The sequence below is a fragment of the Oncorhynchus tshawytscha genome, linkage group LG04, assembly GCF_018296145.1.
Source record: "Oncorhynchus tshawytscha isolate Ot180627B linkage group LG04, Otsh_v2.0, whole genome shotgun sequence".
In the NCBI taxonomy this organism is placed as follows: Eukaryota; Metazoa; Chordata; class Actinopteri; order Salmoniformes; family Salmonidae; genus Oncorhynchus; species Oncorhynchus tshawytscha.
Genome location: NC_056432.1, coordinates 42,885,316 through 42,909,482, shown reverse-complemented (window position 1 = coordinate 42,909,482; position 24,167 = coordinate 42,885,316). Strand labels below are relative to the sequence as shown.

The window sequence follows — 24,167 nt, the reverse complement described above, 5'->3', positions numbered from 1 at the left end:
ACACGGAAGCTTTATGAGCCAAAGTTTACATATGCTATGACAAAATGTGACGCAATAGTGAGTAACGTGTTACGTGTTAGTATCATGGGCAACTACTTTGGTAACACAGGACCTAGACCAGGTTGAATTTGTGTCCCTGTCCATTGATGCATCCAATCATGGACATGTAAAGCTGCTGCCAATAGTAGTCAGATATTGTAAGATATATGATGGTCCGGATTTGACCATATTAATGACCTAAGGCTCGTATTTATGTGTGTTATTATATTATAATGAAGTCTATGATTTGATAGAGCAGTCTGACTGAGCGGTGGTAGGCAGCAGGCTCGAAAGCATTAATTCAAACAGCACTTTACTGCATTTGCCAGCAGCTCTTCGCAATGCTTCAAGCATTGCGCTGTTTATGACTTCAAGCCTATCAACTCCCGAGATAAGGCTGGCAATACTAAAGTACCTATTAGAACATCCAAAAGTCAAAGGTATATAAAATACAAATGTTATAGAGAGAAATAGTCCTATAATAACTACAACCTAAAACTTCTTACCTGGGAATATTGAAGACTCATGTTAAAAGGAACCACCAGCTTTCATATGTTCTCATGTTCTGAGCAAGGAACTTAAACATTAGCTTTTTTACATGGCACATATTGCACTTTTACTTTGTTCTCCAACACTTTGTTTTTGCATTATTTAAACCAAATTGAACATGTTTCATTATTTATTTGAGGCTAAATTGATTTTATTGATGTATTATATTAGTTTAAAATAAAAGTGTTCATTGTTCATTCAGTATTGTTGTAATTGTCATTATTACGAATATATATAGAAAAATCGTCCGATTAATCGGTATTGTTTTTTTTTGTTCCTCCAATAATCATTATCGGTATCAGCGTTGAAAAATCATAATCGTTCGACCTCTACTAGAAACGACTCGGTTGACCGTTTTTATGTGTGAATTAATTGAGGACCTTGTGCATTTCAGGTAAAATAACAACCTAGTGTTTATATCCCAGGAGAAATTAGCTAGCAACAGCAAGCTAGCTAATTAGGACAAATTAGCTAGCAAGTGCAAGCTAAATTGCCATAAATGTTTAATGCTTTCGACCTGTCCCCAAATTAATGTCATTGGTTCAGAGTTTGTTTTGATATTTTAACCTGCATGTCGTGATCGCGTTTGGTGTAGGGGGACAAAATACATTACTGCACAATGGCGCACACGCGCAGCCGGTTTGGTTCCGTGTCACCCTGTTCACCCGGGCAGGCCTGGGGCATTAATAGAATCCCCTCAGTTTTGATCCATAGACATTCCGTTCGATCATGTACAACATCTGTAATTGGTAGTTGCACATGATAAAACGCTAAATGTTAGCTTTTACCATTTGATAGCCTAAACCTGGCACACTTATCCCTACATTCTAACAACATCTTGAACATGTATTATTTCCTGAAACAAATTCTGCATCAGCCAATAGGCCTTCTCCAAGTCGCTATTCACAATTTCCCCACAGTGAGGGAAAAACACAGGGATTGTCGTAGACCACCGTTGACGATTTTAATTGGCTGGTGCACATTTTGAGAAGAAAAAAGTTTAAATTTAAAGCTGTAACTTTTTGGGAGACACGACCAAATTCACATAGAAATGACAGTTACAGATCTGTCATTCCAAAGTGGGTCGCGAGGTGTCAGAGTAAATGTAGTGTAACGACCCTGGGTTTATCAGCGCGGAAATCGACCCTGCCGCACGAGCATGCTTTTGTGGCACAGCCGATTAATTAATTAATTTCTGAGATTGATTTGGCCAAGTGCAACTGCGCTCTCTGTTCAGTGCACTCTCTGATTAGCAGCGGTCTCTGCTCGGTTTGGCAGCTGTGCGACTGTACTGGGAGAGGGAGATGCCGGTGTGCTTCGCGGTTTAACAGATTTTTTTTCTGCAGTTTTCTTGAACGTCACTCCGCAACACACGCTGCAGAGCTGTTGTTCAGCAGCAGATGATGCGCTGTCACTGACTAGTTATTCCCACTGACCGCTGTCATCAAATGGACTCATGCTAGCCACATGTTCTGACTGAGCGCAATCGTCATGAAACGCAAATACGCCGATGAGTTTCTCTCTCTTTCATACAAACTTTGAGAAATAACGAGGAGCGCCCACAATGTGTTTGGTGCGAGGAAGTGCTTAGTAATGAGTCTCAAAACGAACAAATTATTATGACACATCATCCACAGCATGACGGTAAACCCAGGGAGTTCTTACTAAACAGGGCAGAATGCTTTAGGAAACAGTGCCTCGACAGCGGAGAGGCATTGTTGTCATTTTATAACAGGTGAAATAAGTGAGTACTATCTCTCGTAGTAGATTTGAGTTTCTCTTTCAAACAGTTCCCTGCCTAATAGCTAGCGTTAGCCAAAGCAAGCGGGCTAGCGACACTAATAACAGTGCAGATGAAGATGAAAAAAATGATCAGGCCTACTGTACATTTTACTGTATAAATTATTGTTGAAAACAAGTCTAGGTTGGAACTGTTGCTGTTAAAATACAAGTAATAATTTTATTGTGAACTGGAATAAACTGATTGAAGCTAGATGCTTTTTGAGGCAAACACTCACACAGTTCTGGGTTGCTAATCTCCAAGAAGCTGTCTCCTGCCTGACTGAGAAAGCAGTAGATGTTCTGATCCAGTTTGGCACCACATACAGTTGAAGTCGGAAGTTACATACACGTTAGCCAAATACATTTAAACTCAGTTTTTCCACAATTCCTGACATTTAATCCGAGTAAAAATTCCATGTCTTAGGTCAGTTACGATTACCACTTTATTTTAAGAATGTGAAATGTCAGAATAATAGTGATTTATTTCAGCTTTTATTTCTTTCATCACATTCCCAGTGGGTCAGAAGTTTACATACACTCAATTAGTATTTGGTAGCATTGCCTTTAAATTGTTTGTTTAACTTGGGACAAACATTTTGGGTAGCCTTCCACAAGTTTCCCACAATAAGTTGGCTGATTTTTGTCCCATTCCTCCTGACAGAGCTGGTGTAACTGAGTCAGGTTTGTAGGCCTCCTTGCTCGCACATGCTTTTCCAGTTCTGCCCACACATTTTCTATAGGATTGAGGTCAGGGCTTTGTGATGGCCACTCCAATACCTTGACTCTGTTGTCCTTAAGCCATTTTGCAACAACTTTGGAAGTATGCTTGGGGTCATTGTCAATTTTGAGGACCCATTTGTAACCAAGCTTTCACTTCCAGATTGATGTCTTGAGATGTTGCTTCAATATATCCACATTATTTTCCTCATGATGCAATGTATTTTGTGAAGTGCACCAGTCCCTCCTGCAGCAAAGCACCCCCACAACATGATGTTGCCACCCCCGTTCTTCACAATTGGGATGGTGTTTTTTGGCTTGCAAGCCCATTTTCCTCCAAACATAAGGATGGTCATTATGGCCAAACAGTTCTATTTTTATTTCCTCAGATCAGAGGACATTTCTCCAAAAAGTATGATCTTTGTCCCCATGTGCAGTTGCAAACCGTAGTCTGGCTTTTTTTATGGCGGTTTTGGAGCAGTGGCTTCCTCCTTGCTGAGCGGCCTTTCAGGTTATGTCGATTATAGGACTTGTTTTACTGTGGATATACAGTGGGGCAAAAAGTATTTAGTCAGCCACCAATTGTGCAAGTTCTCCCTCTTAAAAAGATGAGAGACGCATGTAATTTTCATCATAGGTACACTTCAACTATGACAGACAAAATGAGAAGAAAAAAAATCCAGAAAATCACATTGTAGGATTTTTTATGAATTTATTTGCAAATTATGGTGGAAAATAAGTATTTGGTCACCTACAAACAAGCAAGATTTCTGGCTCTCACAGACCTGTAACTTCTTCTTTAAGAGGCTCCTCTGTCCTCCACTCGTTACCTGTATTAATGGCACCTGTTTGAACTTGTTATCAGTATAAAAGACACCTGTCCACAACCTAAACAGTCACACTCCAAACTCCACTATGGCCAAGACCAAAGAGCTGTCAAAGGACACCATAAACAAAATTGTAGACCTGCACCAGGCTGGGAAGACTGAATCTGCAATAGGTAAGCAGCTTGGTTTGAAAAAATCAACTGTGGGAGCAATTATTAGGAAATGGAAGACATACAAGACCACTGATAATCTCCCTCGATCTGGGGCTCCATGCAAGATCTCACCCCGTGGGGTCAAAATGATCACAAGAACGGTGAGCAAAAATCCCAGAACCACATGGGGGGACCTAGGGAATGACCTGCAGAGAGCTACACACTACGCCGCCAGGGGCTCAAATCCTGCAGTGCCAGACGTGTCCCCTTGCTTACGCCAGTACATGTCCAGGCCCGTCTGAAGTTTGCTAGAGAGAATTTGGATGATCCAGAAGAAGATTGGGAGAATATCATATGGTCAGATGAAACTAAAATATAACTTTTTGGTAAAAACTCAACTCGTCGTGTTTGGAGGACAAAGAATGCTGAGTTGCATCCAAAGAACACCATACCTACTGTGAAGCATGGGGGTGGAAACATCATGCTTTGGGGCTGTTTTTCTGCAAAGGGACCAGGCCGACTGATCCGTGTAAAGGAAAGAATGAATGGGGCTATGTATCGTGAGATTTTGAGTGAAAACCTCCTTCCATCAGCAAGGGCATTGAAGATGAAACGTGGCTGGGTCTTTCAGCATGACAATGATCCCAAACACACCGCCCGGGCAACGAAGGAGTGGCTTCGTAAGAAGCATTTCAAGGTCCTGGAGTGACAAAGCCAGTCTCCAGATCTCAACCCCATAGAAAATCTTTGGAGGGAGTTGAAAGTCCGTGTTGCCCAGCAACAGCCCCAAAACATCACTGCTCTAGAGGAGATCTGCATGGAGGAATGGGCCAAAATACCAGCAACAGTGTGTGAAAACCTTGTGAAGACTTACAGAAAACGTTTGACCTCTGTCATTGCCAACAAGGGTATATAACAAAGTATTGAGATTACTTTTGTTATTGACCAAAGACTTATTTTCCACCATAATATGCAAATAAATTCATAAAAAATCCTCCAATTTGATTTTCTGGATTTTTTTCCCTCATTTTGTCTGTCATAGTTGAAGTGTACCTACAGGCCTCTCATCTTTTTAAGTGGGAGAACTTGCACAATTGGTGGCTGACTAAATACTTTTTTGCCCCACTGTAGATACTTGTGTACCCGTTTCCTCTAGCATCTTCACAAGGTCCTTTGCTGTTGTTCTGTGATTGATTTGCACTTTTCGCACCAAAGTAAGTTAATCTCTAGGAGACAGAACGCGTCTCCTTCCTGAGCAGTATGACAGCTGCGTGGTCCCATGGTGTTTATACTTGCGTACTATTGTTTGTACAGATGAACATTGTACCTTCAGGTGTTTAGAAATTGCTCCCAAGAATGAACCAGACTTGTGGAGATCTACAATTCTTTTCTGAGGTCTTTTGGCTGATTTCTTTTGATTTTCCTATGATGTCAATCAAAGAGGCACTGAGTTTGAAGGTAGGCCTTGAAATACATCCACAGGTACACCTCCAATGTTGTAAATTAGCCTATTAGAAGCTTCTAAAGCCATGACATGATTTTCTGGAATTTTCCAAGCTGATTAAAGGCACAGTCAACTTAGTGTTTGTAAACTTTTGACCCACTGGAATTGTGATACAGTGAATTATTAGTGAAATAATCTGTCTGTAAACAATTGTTGGAAAAATTACCTGTGTCATGCACAAAGTAGATGTCCTAACCAACTTGCCAAACCTATAGTTTGTTAACAAGACATTTGTGGAGTGGTTGAAACACTTAGGTTGGAGCCATTAAAACGTTTATGTAAACGTCCGACTTCAACTGAACCTATGTGTACGGAAACAGTCTCAATGCTGTGCATGACCTGCACTGTCAAAAACTGAGCCCAAGAATAAACATGCCTGTTGAAAACTTCAACCAGCCATACACCTCTCATTATGACTGTGTGGGTGTGTGTTTTCTGGTTCACATCTGTGTGATGTGATCAATCAGTTTATTCCAGTTCTGGAATAAAAAATATGAATTGTATTTTAACAGCAACAGTTCCAACCTAGACTTTCTTTCAACAATCATTTCTACAGTAACATGTACAGTAGGCCTGCTCATTTTTCATCTACTGTTACTTTGGGTTGCACTATCAAAAAGCCTGTCAGTGTGTTTTGTTATACATCTGTCTGATGTGATCAGTCAGCTTATTCCAGTTCAGAATTAAAATTATTTATTGTATTTTAACAGCAACAGTTCCAACCTAGACGGATGTTTATTTTACTAGGCGAGTCAGTTAAGAACAATTTCTTATATTCAATGACGGCTTAGGAACAGAGGGGCAGAACGACAGATTTTTACCTTGTCAGCTCGGGGATTCGATCTTGCAACCTTTCGGATACCAGTCCAATGCTCTAACCACTAGGCTTCCTGCCACCCCATATGTAAGAGTGTTTTTAATGGGGGAAAATAAGCATGAATAGATATTTATATGGGTATTTCATTTAATTGTTATTTGTTTTTGTCTATATTGCATTTGTTTTAGGCATAATGGCAATGAAATGTATCGATATTTACGTAATATAGTTGCATATTTTCCAAAGCTTGGGTCCCAGGAAAAGTTTTAAACCCTTGTGTTGTCTTAAGGGTAGAAAAATGACCCACCACTATGTTTAACAGCAGAGAAAACCCCCTAAATGATATTTTTTCAACTTGAAATTGGATGACTTTTCCTAGAGTGACCCCAACATTAGAAAAAATGAAACATCACCTTTGTTCATATTTCCATGAAAGCTGTACACCACCAGGGTACAAATATTGTCTTAGGGTAATTTTTGACCCAGCAGTTGTAAAATCATTTACACACCACAAAAACCACAAAGACACACACACACAATGGAAAAGTGAGATTGTGTGCTACTGACTGAACTCAGACAAAACTAAAACTTTCTTGTGCATGTGCAGCATCTCCCCTCCACGACCCAACACATGACTCAAGTTCACAGACAAAATAAAAACAATTTCAGACTAAATAAACATTTCTTGAAAGCATGGTTTACTAATGGGGAATGCAGTCAGAGGCTATAAAGGTGCTGCAGATGACAGTCCCCCCAGTTCTCGCTTTGCTGAAGCCATGAGTGCACGTTTCAGTGCCCAACAGGTCGTATATCAGATTTTTTTCAGATGTCCTGGAGGAACAAGTGAGCAATGATTTAGAAGAGGAGGTATCTGAATTAGAAGATGGGGAAGAATACAACCCAGAGCACGATGCATCAGATGAAGATGAAATCCCCCAAGCTGAAATATTTTTTTTTGTCAAAGAACATCAAAATAACATTGTCCTTGTCACCATATGACAACCAGAGCAAGATGGCAGGACAAAATGTCATAAGGATGACCCCAGGGCCCACAAGACATGTAGTTAGTTGCCCATGACCAGGACATCTCCAAAACATTGTACATGTTCATCACACCAGCCATCGAAAAAAATACTGGAGATGACAAATTTGGAGGGTTTCTGTAAATATGGAGACAACTGGAAAAGGATTGATGAGATTGACCTGCGTGTCTACATAAGGCTGCTAATCTTAGCGGGTGTATATATAGATCCCGAGGTTGGCTACATTTAGTCTCTGGGATACAGAGAGTGGCACAATGCCACTGAAAGTCTTCAACACTTCCTCAAGAATGCTATGTTTTGATAACCGTGAGTCAAGACCTGCAAGACGTGTGAGAGACAAACTGACGGCCATAAGAGAGGTCTGGGAGAAGTGGTTGGAGCGTCTGCCATACCTCTATAACCCTGGGCCTGAGGTAACCGTGGATGAGCAACTGGTTCCATTCAGAGGTACATTTCTATTTACATATCTGTAATGTAAGTGATTTTTCACTGTTCATTTTTATTATGTATTGCTGTAATATCATTGATTTATGTGATTGTTTTCTGTGACACTGATACTAATTACTGATAGTAATCTCTTTTGTCAAAAGGTTACTGTCCTTTCCGGCAGTATATGCCCAGCAAGCCAGCAAAGTATGGCATCAAGATATGGGTGGCCTGTGACACACAATCCAGCTATGCTTGGAAGATGCACAGGGAAGCCGACCGGTGGAGGCCTGGAGAAGAACCAGATGACAGTCCTGGGCTGTGCTTGACGGGACAGATGGATTTAGGGGGCACAATGTCACGTGTGACACAATTCTTCACCTCTTATTAACTCAGCCAGCAGCTCCTGAAGAGGAAGATCACCATGGTTGGCACAGTTAGAAAGAACAAGCCTGAGCTCCCCCCGTGCAATCCTCGCAACAAGGGGGAGAGAGGCCTTCTCATCAAAGTTTGCCTTCACCACCACTATAGTTTCTTACCTCCCAAAGAGGAACAAGAATGTGGTCCTCCTGAGCACACTGCACAAAACGGCAGAGACCAGTGATCGTGAGGATAGGAAGCCAGCTGTCATCCTGGACTACAACCACAACAAAGGACGCGTAGGACAACCTGGACAAGGTGATTTGAACTTACAGCTGCAGGAGGATGACTGCCCGCTGGCCCCTGGTCATCTTCCACAATATCATTGATGTGTCCTCATACAATGCCTTCGTGATATGGAACAAGATCAACCCTACCTGGATGCCTGATAAGCGGAACAAGAGGAGGGTGTTCCTGGAGCAGCTGGGAAAGGCACCTGAAACCCCACACATTCAAAGAAGGGAGCGCCTCCCCCACACAGCAGCCTCTGCAGCGCTTGTGAAAGCTGTTCAGGGGGCTGAATCTTGTCCTGATCCACCTGAGGCTGCAGCTGGGGCAGGCAAGAGGAAGAGATGCCAATTCTGCCCCCCAAAGAAGGACTGTAAAAACAAATACGATGTGCTTCACATGTGAGAAATACATCTGCAAAGTCCATGCACACACACTTGCAAACTGTCCTACATGTGCTAATTAAAGCTAATTGGATGTTCTTCACGTTTTTGTTTTGTAAATATTATCTGATTTTATTCTTATTTATTTTTGTTGTTTATACACCTTGTGGGTGGAGGCAATGGTTAAAACATGGGAAGAATAGTATTTTGTAGTTGAATTCCTCATTGTACAGTATATAAGAATATATCACGATGTTGCCAAAAAAGTTCAAGACTGTTGTTTCCCTTCAATAAAATGCATTCAAAATTACTTTCTGCACATTTCTGCTACATTCTTAGGCTATACAAGTGTTATTTCTTGCTAAAAATGTGTGTTTACACCTATGTAGTACCTTTAGCAATAATAATAATAATAATAAACATTTTCTTTAGTAAAGAAAACAATTGTGACAGGTGTGTTGTAATAAAAACAACTGGTGTCCACTGATTAAATGCAGTCTTTCTGCATTGTGAAGAGGGAAAACCCAGATATTCACAAAGTTTGTGATGAATACTGGTTGTTTGTTCTTGCAAAATAGATTTGGGGTTTAAAATTCAATTAAGCAGCTTTATTTTAGGGGTTTAGTGAAGGCGGGTCATTTTTTACCCTTACGACAGGAGTATACAGAATGTTAAGACTACACAAGGGTTAAGAACCCCTGCTCTTCATGGTCAATCAGCAGTCTGAAGTGACCATACCTCATTTACTGCGATGTAGCCTCCGAAGACATCAGGGCTTTCATACTTCTTGCGCTTAGCTGAGCTGAGCAGAGCTATTGTGAAGGAAGTTGTCAAGGACGTGAGTTTGTGTTTATACAGGATGTACTGCCCTCACCTACCATAAACCAATCATATCAGTGTGGAACAATGCAGAGGCCTTCACATTGTTACAACATTTGAAAGGTGCACAGTAATGCAGTAAGGAGCTTGGCCGCTGCATGCCTCCGGAGGCACTGTAATTGCGTCACACCCTCCATACCAAGTCTCCGACAACATTTTCGGATCAAGCATAAGTTGACTTTAGTTTAGTTTTTGAGGCTTTTAATGTCGGTTTTGTACACAAGCTGAAAATATAATATTTTTGGTTATTAAAAATATATTTCACAGCGATTTAGATGGTACAATGATTCTCTACACTGCTTATACACAACTTATTTTGTCAGTTAAACTAAAATTTTAGAAACCAGGAAATGGCGGAGCGATTTTTGCATATTGCACCTTGAAATGTTTTCTAACGTTGGCAAGTATGGACCCAGTGTGTTTCCATGGCCCATTCAACCCAATGCATTGCACTGTTTATGAAATACATATTGACCTACAGAAAAAAGTTAAGGGGATACTGGAAGTAGTGACATGTGTAGAATCTGAATTGTAATGTGTTTCCCATGAAAGGCTGATCCTTCTGTGGCCAAAATGGGATGCCTCAGTAAGGCAATATTTATACTGAACAAAAATATAAAACACAACATGTAAAGTGTTGGTCCCATGTTTCATGAGCTGAAATCAAAAATCACAAACATGTTCCATGTTTACATCCCTGTTAGTGAGCATTTCTCTTTTATAAACATAATCCATCTACCTGACAGGTGTAGCATATCAAGAAGCTGATTAAACAGCATGATCATTGCACAGGTGCACCTTGTGCTGGGGACAATAAAAAGCCACTCTAAAATGTGCAGTTTTATTACACGGATGTCTCAAGTTTTGAGGGAGCGTGCAATTGACATGCTGACTGCAGGAATGTCCACCAGAGCTGTTCCCATCGAATTAAATGTTAATTTCTCTACCAAAAAGCCTCATCCAATGTCGTTTGAGAATTTGGCAGTATGTCCAACCGGCTTCACAAGCGCTGACCATGTGTGACCACGCCAGCTCAGGACCTCCACATCCGGCTTCTTCACCTGCAGGATCGTCTGAGACCAGCCACCCAGACAGCTGATGAAACTGTGGGTTTGCATAGCCGTAGAATTTCTGCACAAACTGTCAGAAAACGTCTCAGGGAAGCTCATCTGCGTGCTCATCATCCTCACCAAGTTCTTTACATGACTACAATTCGGCATCGTAAAATAACTTCAGTGGCCAAATGCTCACCTTCGATGGCCACTGGCACGCTGGAGAAGTGTGCTCTTCACGGATGAATCCTATGGCATTGTGTAGGCAAGCAGTTTGCTGATGTCAACGTTGTGAACATAGTGCCCCATGGTGGCAGTAGGGTTATGGTATGAGCAGGCATAAGCTACGGACATTGAGCACAATTGCATTTTATTGATGGCAATTTGAATTCCGTGAGATACCGTGACGAGATCCTGAGGCCCATTGTCGTCCCGCCATCACTTCATCTTTCAGCATGATAATGCACGGCCCCATGTCACAAGGATCTGTACACAATTCCTGGAAGCTGAAAATGTCCCAGTTCTTCTATGGCCTACATACTCACCCATTGAGCATGTTTGGGATGCTCTGGATTGACGTGTAAGACAGCATGTTCCAGTTCCCGCCAATATTCAGCAACTTCGCAAAGCCATTGAAGAGGAGTGGGACAACATTCCACAGGCCACAGTCAACAGCCTGATCAACTCTCTGCGAAGGAGATGCATGAGAAATGATGGTCACACTATATACTAGGGTTCCCGAGTGGCGCAGCGGTCTAAGGCACTGCATCTCAGTACTAGAGGCGTCACTACATACCCTGGTTCGATCCCGGGCTGTAACGCAACCTGCCATGATCGAGAGAGTCCCATAGGGCGGCGCACAACTGGCTCAGCATCGTCTGGGTTTAGGGGAGGGTTTGGCCGGGGTAGGCCGTCATTGTAAATAAGAATTTATTCTAAACTGACTTGCCTAGTTAAATAAAGGTTAAAAAAAATATATATATAATTTAAAAAATATATATACTGACTGGTTTTCTGATCCACACCTCTACCTTTAACCAACAGATACATATCTGTTTTCCCATTCATGTGAAATCCATAGATTAGGGCCTAATTTATTTATTTAAATTGACTGATTTCCTTATATGAACTGTAAATCAAATCTTTGAAATTGCTGCATGTTGCATTTATGTTTATGTTCAGTGTAGTAGGCCCAGGCACTGCAGGCTTTGTCTCCCTCTTCTGGTGGTACATTTTAGGATTAACAGCTCAGCTAAATGAGCGCGAAACTACACAATTTAAAACAACTACAATTCCCATATTGCACAGGGACAAACGTTGCCTAGGTTCAAAGGTTAATCATAACCAACACAATAGTATACTTGGCAAGCTGCTAGGCTCTTGGAGAAAGATAAACAACTCTTCTTTGCGAAATTAACAGCACTCGACTGCTATAGCATTGAAGTCCGATCAAACTGTTTGAAAATCATAACTGTAGGTGTTTGCACTATTGTCGCTGTTTTTCGAAGGCGCTAGCTAATGTTAGCAAACTAACGTAGCCATCACTGAACTGGCTCGCTAGCTATATAGTTACATACAAAACTACAGCTATGTTTGTGCAAGAAGAGAAGATATTCGCGGGAAAAATGTTAAAAATCCACATTTGTACTATGGAGGGTACAGAGTGGTTGGAAGAAGTAACAGAGGATACCACTATTGAACAACTCAAAGAGAAGTGCTTGAAACATGTATGCTTGTTTATTTTCTTACTTGCTCATTGATTGGTGTTTGCCCGGGTGAAATTGTAACGTAGTTGTGTAACTGTGTCGCCGATGTTTGCAGCCCTAGTTGAAATAGTCAATGTCGGTGTCAGTCGTTCCGTATTTAGAGTAACTGGGTAGACACTGCTATTTATAATTTAGCAAGTTGATTCACAAGTTAGCGAGCCTAGAATCCCTGCAAACTAGGCGCACCCCATGAGCTCCTTGGCTAAATGTGATAGCTAGCCTAGCCCAAATGCTCGTGTCTGTTGGTGTAGCTATGTAAGTTAAGTTACTCTGTTTATGTTCCTAGGCTCCTTCCTTCTGAGTTTTCCTTATTTGTTCCACAGACTATACTATACTACACAGACTATACTGTACTGTTGCTATTTAGGGCTACCCATTTTTACACTTGATTCGTCTATAAGTGCCAGTATGATGCCCCACATGCAGCTAGCCTACCCCATATGGCTGCCAGTCTCTTTCTGCACTGCATCCTCCTAGTACAAATTTAGACAGTAAGAGACCCAGCTAATGCAGAAATCATTGGTACCTTTAGAAATATGTTTGGCTGTTGATACAGGGCTAGCTAGCCTATCCATTACCAATTATTTGCGTGGTTAAATAAAAACAACAGTAATATAATTACCAGGGTAAAAGTACTGCTATTTGTTCCTGTCGATGGGATTATTATTTATTTTTTGGGGGGGGGGGGTTGTTTTTTTTTTGCAGTATGTACATGGAAGTCTCGAAGACCCCAAAACAATCACACACCATAAACTTGTCCATGCTGCCACGGAGAGGATCCTCACAGAAACTAAAACTGTTGCAGATGAAAATCTAAAAGATAAAGGTACTTCTATGGATTTAAAGGTTTGAAGTTGTCTCAATGTTAATATTTTCCAATCAAACAATTAGCCGATATGTTCAATGCTACTACATGCCATTAAGTGAATGTTTTCCTTTGGTTTTAGATTTTCTTCTACTGATAAAGAAGAGACCACTGCCACCCCCTCTGAAAATAGCTGACATAACTGCAGAGGAAAAGGTAGGCCAAACAACAGGTTTAAATACTCTCCCAAATTGTATTGGTTTGTGGCTTATCTAACTCTGCACTTCAACTCAATAGGCACCGATCATCAGACAAAAATGTTTAATGAATTGCTAAGACTGCTAGAACCAGGGACAACACAACAAGAAACGTATTAGGTCCAACTTGTTGTACTGTTTGCAACTATCTTAATGTGTGTTTCCTCCTTGTCTGTCAGAAGAAGCAGGATAACAAGGCTCCAGATAAAGATGCCATCCTGAAGGCCACCGCCGGCCTGTCCACCCGCCACACAGACCGCACTGTCACCCAGCATAACATCAGAGATGTAAGTACAGCACAATACAGTAAATAACCTGTCAGAATGCATAGTTCAAAGCACTTCTGGAGCTTTCCACTGACTATTGTACCGAAATTTAACTATAATCCTAAAATGTCGCCTGCAAACTTATCAGAGACATATTAAAATGAGTGAATTTGGTCATATTAAGCCTATTCTAAATCCCTGATACAAAGATTTTATTTGTTTATTTAACCAGGAAGTTCAAATGAGGCCAGAAGACCTCATTCCCAAAGAACCTCATTCTTAAAGAGAGGTTATTGATTCTAGTTTATGTGTATAATTCATACTTCATTCTGGTTTATGTGTATAAACCAGAATGAATAACCTCTCTTTAAGAATGAGGTTCTTTGGGAATGAGGTCTTCTGACCTCATTGGAACTTCCTGGTTAAATGAACAAATAAAATACATTTTCTATCAGTTTCAGTCGGAGCTCAGGAAAATCCTTGTCTCTCTCATTGAAGTGGCCCAGAAGCTTCTCGCCTTGAACCCCGATGCTGTGGAGCTCTTCAAAAAGGCCAATGGTACAGTGTGCACACATTATTTCATTATCAAAGATTGTTTTTGGTAACTGCCTTGCAGGGCTAAGAGGCTGGTTTTGCATTAGTTTATTTTTTATTTTTTAACTAGGCAAGTCGGTTAAGAACAAATTCTTATTTACAATGATGGCCTGGGAACAGTGGGTTAATTCCCTTTGTTCAGGGGCAGAACGACAGATTTTTACCTTGTCAGTTCAGGGATTCGATCAAGCAACCTTTCGTTACGGCCCAACGCTCTAACCACTAGGCTACCTGCCGCCCCAACGGCTACCTGATGTTTTTTAAATGAACAACAAGTTGGAGCTGTAACAGTCATATTGTCACTGAGCTTATGTATAAGTGACAGAATAGTGCATTATGTAAGCGATAATCAACTACGTTCTCTGGAAAGTAATGTGCGACGTGGAACTCACCTTCCATAGAGTTATATTATTTTCCAGAGTACGCATTAGAGCTCCAAAGTTGATTATCCCTATTATATACCATGGCTATAATTTAACACATTTGATGCTAGAAATGTGTTCAACATCCACTGAAGTAGCTAGCAAGTTTACTAGATATCTATAGTAGTTGCCTTGGTAACCAAACAAATAGACTTGCTAGCTCAGCTAACCAAATCCATAGAAATCAGTATGATTTGATTCTGATTTCTATGGCCAAAGCATTAGTCCTAGCTTGCTATTATGAAAATCTAATTCAACAATGCCAATAATGTTTTCAAATCAACTTTTGCTTTCAAAAGCAGCTCAAACAGAACATGTAAGTATGAATTTTATAGCCACTGAATTATACTGTGCATTATAGGGAATTATAAACTGGGTGGTTTGAGCCCTGAATGCTGATTGGCTGAAAACCGTGGTATATCAGACTGTATACCACGGGTATGACAACATTTTATTTTTACTGCTCTAATTACGTTGGTAACCAGTTTATAATAGCAATAAGGCACATCTGGGCTTTGTGGGTAGGCATCGTGCCTAAGAACAGCCCTTAGCAGTGGTATGTTGGCCATAAACCAAACCCCCTCGTGCCTTATCGCTTAATTATACAGCGGGTGGGTCTAATTCTGAATGCTGATTGGTTAAAACTGCGTTGCAGACGGTGTCTATTCCACAAGTTACCACTGGCTATATCTATGCCGTTAAAATGCCTATTTACTCTGTTCCATCTGACTGCGCAATCCCGTGTCTCATCAGCCCAGCCAGGCAATTTATAAACTTGATCTCTACTATAAAAAATAATCTGGACATTATCTCACCTTTCTTTTAGACTAACAGTTGGTTTTCAACAGCGGAGATTTGTATAAATCTTGCTTTCTGACATTTGCAACATTTCAGTATTCAAATTTGAGACAGACAGGCAGCTTTTCTCAGCCAGTCGAAATCATGAATCAGCATACATTTTTATGGATACAAAGAAATGTCAATTAACAGGTAAAGCTAAATGAAGTTCAGCTAGTTAGCAGTCTTTCTAGCTTCAGTTTGAAGTGATTGTGTTAGCTGTGTTGTTGGCTAGCTCCTCTGAACAACAGTGTCCAGATGAGAGTACATTTTCTATGCCAGGTGAAATTGCACATCATTAGCTCATTGTACATCATTAGCTCATTGTTATGGATGTGTCCCAAAAAAGATCACTAGAAAGCTTAAACAAACGCAAGTGAAGCTGTTATTCTGGCTGCACTGTTTGACATGACTAAGTTCGCCGTAGTTGAATAGCTAGCAAGCATGGGATAAGAACGTTGCCAGCCAGTATGGCAATGGAACATTTGGAACGAACGACTGGGTTGCGCCAATACAGTTGAAGTCGGAAGTTTACATACACTTAGGTTGGAGTCATTAAAACTTGTTTTTCAACCGCTCCACAAATGTCTTGTTAACAAACTATAGTTTTGGCTAGTCGGTTAGGACATCTACTTTATGCAAGACACAAGTAATTTGTCCAACAATTGTTTACAGACAGATTATTTCACTTATAATTCACTGTATCATAATTCCATTGGGTCAGAAGTTTACATATACTAAGTTGACTGTGCCTTTAAACAGCTTGGAAAATTACAGAAAATAATGTCATGGCTTTAGAAGCTTCTGATTGACTCAAATGAGGTCAATTAGCCTATTGGTGTACCTGTGGATATATTTCAAGGCTTACCTTCAAACTCAGTGCCTCTTTGCTTGACATCATGGGAAATCAAAAGAAATCAGCCAATACCTCAGGAAAATAAAATGATAGACCTCCACAAGTCTGGTTCATCCTTGGGAGCAATTTCCAAACACCTGAAGGTACCATGTTCATCTGTACAAACAATAGTACGCAAGTATAAACACCATGGGACCACGCAGCCATCATACCGCTCAGGAAGGAGACTCGTTCTGTCTCCTAGAGATGAACCTACTTTGGTGCGAAAAGTACAAATAACGGGTACAAAAGTATCAATATCCACAGTAAAACTATTCCTATATTGAGATAACCTGAAAGGCCGCTCATCAAGGAAGAAGCCACTGCTCCAAAACCGCCATAAAAAAGCCAGACTACGTTTTGCAACTGGACATGGGGACAAAGATCGTACTTTTGGAGAAATGTCCTCTGGTCTGATGAAACAATAATATAGCTACTTGGCCATAATGACTATTGTTATGTTTGGAGGAAAAAGGGGGAGGCTTTGCAAGCCGAAGAATACCATCCCATCCGTGAAGCACGGGTGGCAGCATCATGTTGTGGGGGTGCTTTGCTGCAGGAGGGACTGGTGCACTTCACAAAATACATGGCATCATGAGGCAGGAAAATGATGTGGATATAGTGAAGCAACATCTCAAGACATCAGTCAGGAAGTTAAAGCTTGGTCGCAAATGTATCTTCTAAATGGACAATGACCCTAAGCATACTTCCAAAGTTGTGGGAAAATGGCTTAAGGACAACAAAGTCAAGGTATTGGAGTGGCCATCACAAAGCCCTGATCTCAACCCTGTAGAAAAATCATGGACAAAACTGAAAAAGAGTGTGTGAGGAAGGAGGCCTACAAACCTGACTCAGTTACACCAGCTCTGTGAGGAGGAATGGGCCAAAATTCACCCAACTTATTGTGGGAAGCTTGTGGAAGGCTACCCAAAATGTTTGACCCAAGTTAAACAATTTAAAGGAAATCCTACCAAATACTAATTGAGTGTATGTAAACGTCTGACCCACTGGGAATGTGATGAAAGAAATAAAAGCTGAAATAAATCACTATTATTCTGACATTTCACATTCTTAAAATAAAGTGGTGATCCTAACTGACCTAAGACATGGAATTTTTACTAGGATTAAATGTCAGGAATTGTGAAAATCGGAGTTTAAATGTATTTGGCTAAGGTGTATGTAAACTTCCGACTTCAACTGTAGATAGAGAACAAAAAGACTAAATGACTGTGTCACATCTCTGGCAACCGAACCGATAGAACGAACGACCGACCGACCAGCCAGCTTTGGGTAGCAACCCTAGATTTGCGTCAGTACTTTATCTTGTGGAATGTTTAAATAGTAGGAATAAATTCATCAAAATAAAAATATATATATTTCGGTAACCCGTTGTATAAAAGTGATAATGCCAGAGAAGCCGGTGTTTGGAGGAGATATTGGCACGGTTTGCCAATATATCCCTCAAACACCGGCTTCTCAGGCATTATCACTTAAATAATGCACGCTCTAGAATTCCCTTCAAGGCAGTCAGTAGCAATGCCATGGCATGAAGTATTATTATAGTTATACTATTATTCACTAATATTGTGTGTGTGGTTTGTCAGCCATGCTGGATGAGGAGGAGGAGGACCGGGTGGATGAGACGACCCTTCAGCAGCTGACTGAGATGGGTTTCCCTGAGAGCAGAGCCATCAAAGCTCTCAGGCTCAACCAGTGAGTCACAATCAATAATACTTATCACCTGAAGTCCAAATGAGATAATCACTGACACAAGGAGTGCAGGGTTGTTTCTGAATCAAAAGGGGGTGTGACGGGGATGTGGCAATGGGCATGCTCAGCTCATGGTTAGTGCTATATTGGCCCAGCTGTATTTGGTCAAGGCCCTGGGCAAGAACATTTGAGGCCCTCGTCTTGGCCGCGGGGCTATTTCCTGCAATTCTGCAGATTTTTCCATGAAGCTGAGAGAACTTTTGCCGTTTGTAAGCCAATTTTCTGCAGCATCTGCTTTAGAGCTGAGAGAACATTTAGCTATTTTCCTGCATGTTTCCCCCTGCAATTTTATGCATTTTGCCATGCCTAATGCGGTGTTCTTATGCTCAAACCTGATAACAAAACCAATACTCCTGAATTCATTGTTTTTGTCTAGCTTTTATTTTAGTGATTTTTATTTCTCATAGTTATTTAAAAATATATAGGTCCATTACCTTTTTTATTTTTTTACATACTTGATACTAACTGTTTAGTTTTTTCTATATACAACAACACAGAATGTTTTTCCATCCCAAAAATGAACCCTCCCCTCTGAAAACATTGTTTGGACCTAAACAAATGATTTGGAAGTTCGTTTCTAGGCAAAACAAAAAAAGATCTGTAGTATTTAAGATGAGGGAAGATTGTTATTTTATGAGCATGGCCTTATTTCTATTACATCATATTGGATGACACTCATTCATGTTCAATGTCACTGCGATAGGTTTAGGCTGCCACATGATACTCAAATGTTCACTATACCCATCATGAGGTTGCTACAACCTAGCCTATGAATAAAAGTTTACAACGTAGGTGCACGAGACACCAAATTTAGGGTGACTGACACTTTTTTTTTTTTTTTGATACATGGACAGACAGTGTCATTTAAATACTGCCTTGCACACTCTTGCCTGCATCTAGCTGATATAGGGTGTAATCATTAGTCCAACAGTTGCAAACGAAAGTATCTAATTGACAAATTCAGCTACGTTTATAGTCGTTTTGTTCCGTTTGCTTCCTTTAAGAAACATTTTCCAACAGAATCGTCAGAATAAATTCACCCCCAATCGCACATAAACACAGTTCGCTTTCATAGCTGCCACGTTGTATTCCTTCTCGCATCTATGCGCTCTCCTCCTCTCACCTCTTCCCTTTCGCTTGTGGACTTCAATGTGCAACACATCAGCTGAGAAAAAACCTTTCCAAACCAAACCGCTACACTCAGCCTACATCATTGTCACCATATTAGCTAAAGTAACGTCATAGTCAGCATAGCTAATTGAACTAACGTGTTAGTAAACCCGCTACAATCATGCAGTAATGTTAGTGTACTGTATAGTCACTAAGCTGTTACACCGGCGGCCCTGGTGGCAATACATTTGTAAAAACCGAAAGCTTACCCTGAGTTCCAGTGTTGTTGGAAAGTCAAAGCCAGCTAGCTAACATAGCATCCCTCTGTTTGAGCAGGGTGTTCAGTAGGCTAAACTAGCTAGCTGCATTTGCTAGCAAAGTGAGAGAGAAATTACTCTTGCTTCTCCATTTTGGAAGAAATTAATTTAACTGTTCAACTATTGTCTTTCTCTCTCTGTGTCAACTACTCACCACATTTTATACACTAGTTCTAGCTAGCTGTAGTTTATGCTTTCAGTACTAGATTAATTCTCTGATCCTTTGATCGGGTGAACAAAATGTCAGTTCATGCTGCAAGAGCTCTGAGGTTGGAGGAAGTCCTCTGGAAGTTGTCATAATTACTGTGTAAATCTATGGAAGGGGGTGAGAACCACGAGCCTCCTAGGTTTTGTGTTGAAGTCAATGTACCCAGAGGAGGATGGAAGCTAGCTGACTTACGGCTACACCATGGCGCTACCTTACAGAGTGCTGTTGAGGCTACTGTAGAACTTCTTTGCAAAATAGTGTTTTAATCGATTATTTGGTGACGTGATTATATTTGGTATAGTTTTATCCCAAAACTAATAAATGTCTGACATACATGTTTTGTTTTTTTAGAGTTCACTGAGGATGGACCACTGCCCTGGAGTGTAGTCTGAGTCAATGATACTGGTCAGTGGTCATATCAGTGAAGTCTATAAAGAATCAATTAGACACTTAGCCTCAACAAGTGAGTCCAGTCTGATCCGATGAGTCTGAAACAACATTCATCCATGCCCCTCCCTCACTGCCTCTCCTGCAGCATGTCAGTGACCCAGGCCATGGAGTGGCTGATTGAGCACGTAGACGACCCCACGGTGGATACCACCCTGCCCGGCCAGGGCACCCCAGGAGCAGTAGGAGCCACAGCACCACCCCTGATCCCCTCTATCTCTGCCTCATTTCCAAACCTCCTCAGCACCGTCTCCCAGACTAACACAGATTCCGCCGCCAGGCAGGACGAACTCACTGAGATCTTCAAGAGGATCCGAAGGAAAAGAGAGTTCAGGCCTGAGTCACGGGTGAGTGTTCTCTCTGTCCCAATGCTCTGGGATATACCGAGCTAAAACTGTTACATGTTAGACTGGTCCCATATCTGTTTGTGCTGAATAGTCAACTGAAGGATTTGGCAAGACGACAAACACATCTGTGACCAGGCAAGATACCTTCCTAATACTGAGTTTGCACACCAATTTACCCTCAGAACAGCCTCAATTCATCAGCCTCAACTCTACAAGATATCGAAAGCGTTTCACAGGGATGCTGGCCCATGGTGCGCCTGACACGTACTACCATACCCCGTTCAAAGGCACTTCAATCTTTTGTCTTGCTCATTCACCCTCTGACATGTACACATACACAATCCATGTTTCAAGGCTTAAAAATCCTTTAACCCGTCTCCTCCCCATTGCTATTGCAACCTCTTTGCAATAAGGAATTGTTTAATAATAAAAATAATGGAACCTTTATTTAACTAGGCAAGTCGGTTAAGAACAAATTTGAATTTACAATGACGGCCTACCACGGCCAAACCCAGACGACGCTGGGCCAATTGTGCGCCGCCCTATGGGACTCCCAATCACAGCCGGATGTGATGCAGCCTGGAATTGAGACCAAAAGCTCAAGAGAAGTTAAGATTTTATTACCAAGGATGCCGTCAGCTGAATGCATACATTTTTAGAAAGTTCAAAACACATCTTATACTCTTCTCTCCTTTTAGTCACCACACCAGCTATACATTTTATGACCCCTAATGAGTATCCCATATCTGGACTGTGGAATGTCTACAGTCCTCTCTTTGTTTAGCTTGATGTCAGAATCACACCCTGTCCATCTTCATTGTCCTGCGCCTGACCCTGCTCTCTGATGCTAGGCAATTTCCTCTTATCTGATTTGGTCAACTTTTCCAAATTAGCATACACACAGTTTCATGGCCTCCATTAATACTCACTTGTTAATGATTATTCACTAAACAAGAATCAAACAAACTATAGTTTAAAATGAAACATGTTACTTTTGAACAGAATCCGTCAACTGATTGAAGGGGATTTAACAAGTGACATAAATAAGGGATCATAGCTTTCACCTGGAACGAGCAATTACTAATGTTTTGTACACTGTGTATATAGCTGTTAGTTAGCTTACCTAAAATGTCGTAAACTGTGTCTCTGCTACTCCCTTACTGAATGTTGGCTTCAAACTGTGATAAACTATTGGTTCTTTTATAGAATGACTGTGTAATGATAAACTAACTCCGTATCGTTCTTTGTCTCTGCAGGCTGTCATTGCGTTGATGGAGATGGGCTTTGATGAGAAGGAGGTGGTCGATGCCCTGAGAGTCAATAACAACCAACAGGATGCTGCAGTAGGTTTTACTGTCCACACTGAGGAATAAAGGATCAAAGAAAATGAAGCACACACTTATTGAGTAACAAAATAAGTCATTGCTTCCTGTCTTCTACGAATGGACTGCTTTTTACAGCTCTTACCCATGTTGTCATTTGGAATGAGAACTGTTTCTCCATTGACCGTCCTAGTTTAAGAGAAGTTAACTCACCGATCTAAACCCACAGTGCGAGTGGCTGCTGGGGGACAGGAAGCCGTCTCCGGAGGACTTGGATAAAGGCATCGACATCAACAGTTCTCTGTTCCAGGCCATCCTGGAGAACCCTGTGGTCCAGCTGGGCCTCACCAACCCCAAAACACTGCTGGGTAGGTTTGGAGTAAAACAAATTGTTCAGTTAAAAATAACAAAGCTCAGAGGATAAGGGGAGGGGGTGGACCTGTTCATCAAGCATCACGCTACAGAAACATGCTTCAGTCCTATGGGCCGTTCTGGCTCAGACGAGGCTACTTATTGAATTGTTGTATAGTCTCTAAAACCCTCTAAAACCTTCTGTTTGTGTGTAGCGTTTGAGGACATGTTGGAGAACCCTCTGAACAGCACCCAATGGATGAATGACCCTGAGACTGGGCCTGTCATGCTGCAGATCTCCAGAATCTTCCAGACACTCAACCGCACGTAGAGTGTGTGAGTGTGTGAGCTTGGGGGGGTGTGAGTGAGCGTGGGTGAGCTTGTGTGTGAGTGAGCGTGGGTGAGCTTGTGTGTGAGTGAGCGTGGGTGAGCTTGTGTGTGAGTGAGCGTGGGTGAGTGAGCGTGGGTGAGCTTGTGTGTGAGTGAGCTTGTGTGTGAGTGAGTGTGGGTGAGCTTGTGTGTGAGTGAGCGTGGGTGAGTGCACACGGCTGTGACAAGTATTGTTTTTTGCCTTGAAAAGTCAAAGCCGGAGAAGGGGGGAGTGTAAAAGACATATTTATTTATACCACAGAAAACCTTGTACAAAACTATGTTAACATGATTATTACAATTATTGTTTTTTTTACATTTTAAAAATGACCGTTTTATAGTTATGACGCACATGATTTATTTGATCAATTTATCCATGTACAAAAAAAGACCATCAGGCATCAAACCAATGTTTACTCTTCAAAAACATTCCCTTTTGCCATTTTCAAATATTGATTAGTTTAATTTGTCTCCATAAATTGTTTTCATTTCCACAAAGGTGAATGTTTCTAGCGTGAGTTGAATGACTCGAGGCAGTCTGTATAATTTGGTTGAAGACAAGTCAGACTGCAAGTGAACATGCATCAAACTGTTGCGTGATGATGAAATGAGTGTTCAGTACTAACCAGAGTTTTTTTCAGAACATGAAAATGTTCCAAAGGTTGTAGATAGACATGTAATGTATAGAGTGGATCCGATTTGATTATTCCCTGTGACAAATAAGGTCTGTTCTAAATTACGTGTTTCTATCTTAAAGTTGTGTAATGTTCCATTCTTCCTGAATGATTAAACCCCAGGTTATGGCTATGTTCCAGTTAACCTCTCCTTCCTTCTAAATTGTGCACTTGTTCACTTCCCTTCTGTGGTTGAAAAGGAAATGACTGGTGTAAGAAATGTGTTTGAAACTCCCTCTAGTCCATGCCTCCACAAATCTGATGCTATTAGATTTGTAGGAAGTATTGGGATGCGCTTGCTGTGATGGCAATGGTTGTGCTTATCACATTAAGTCCAGGACTTAGTGTGGAGGTACAGGTGGATTTGGGTGGTCAGACACACTGACTTTATCTTTTGCTTTCGCTCACAATCTCTCTCTGTGTGTTCAACCTTGGGAGCCTAGTGGTCTGCCTGCTGTGAGTCACAGTGTGACACTACTCAAAGAAGTGGGAAAGTAAAGGAGGACATTGTCCTTCTCCCAAATATTTATTTAATGGCAACTTTCTTTTTAGAAAAGTGTATTACGTGCTGTCTTTTTAGTGTCTGAAGTCA

General features: G+C 41.1%; 1 protein-coding gene across 2 annotated transcripts; it reads left to right on the top strand.

Annotated features, from left to right (window-relative positions):
• The first annotated feature begins 12,139 nt into the window (after positions 1-12,139).
• Positions 12,140-22,897, top strand: LOC112248840 (ubiquitin-associated domain-containing protein 1). 2 transcript variants are annotated; one of them, XM_024418183.2, is made up of 10 exons: positions 12,140-12,545; positions 13,290-13,410; positions 13,532-13,605; positions 13,829-13,933; positions 14,368-14,470; positions 18,265-18,373; positions 20,601-20,859; positions 22,116-22,202; positions 22,411-22,549; positions 22,748-22,897. In XM_024418183.2, the coding sequence occupies exons 1-10, from the start codon at positions 12,408-12,410 to the stop codon at positions 22,861-22,863; spliced, it is 1,251 nt and encodes a 416-aa protein (XP_024273951.1). In that variant the 5' UTR covers positions 12,140-12,407; the 3' UTR covers positions 22,864-22,897. The 2 variants fall into 2 exon arrangements, with proteins under 2 accessions (XP_024273951.1, XP_024273952.1); XM_024418184.2 differs by having other exon boundaries at positions 13,826-13,933.
• The last annotated feature ends 1,270 nt before the right edge of the window (positions 22,898-24,167 follow it).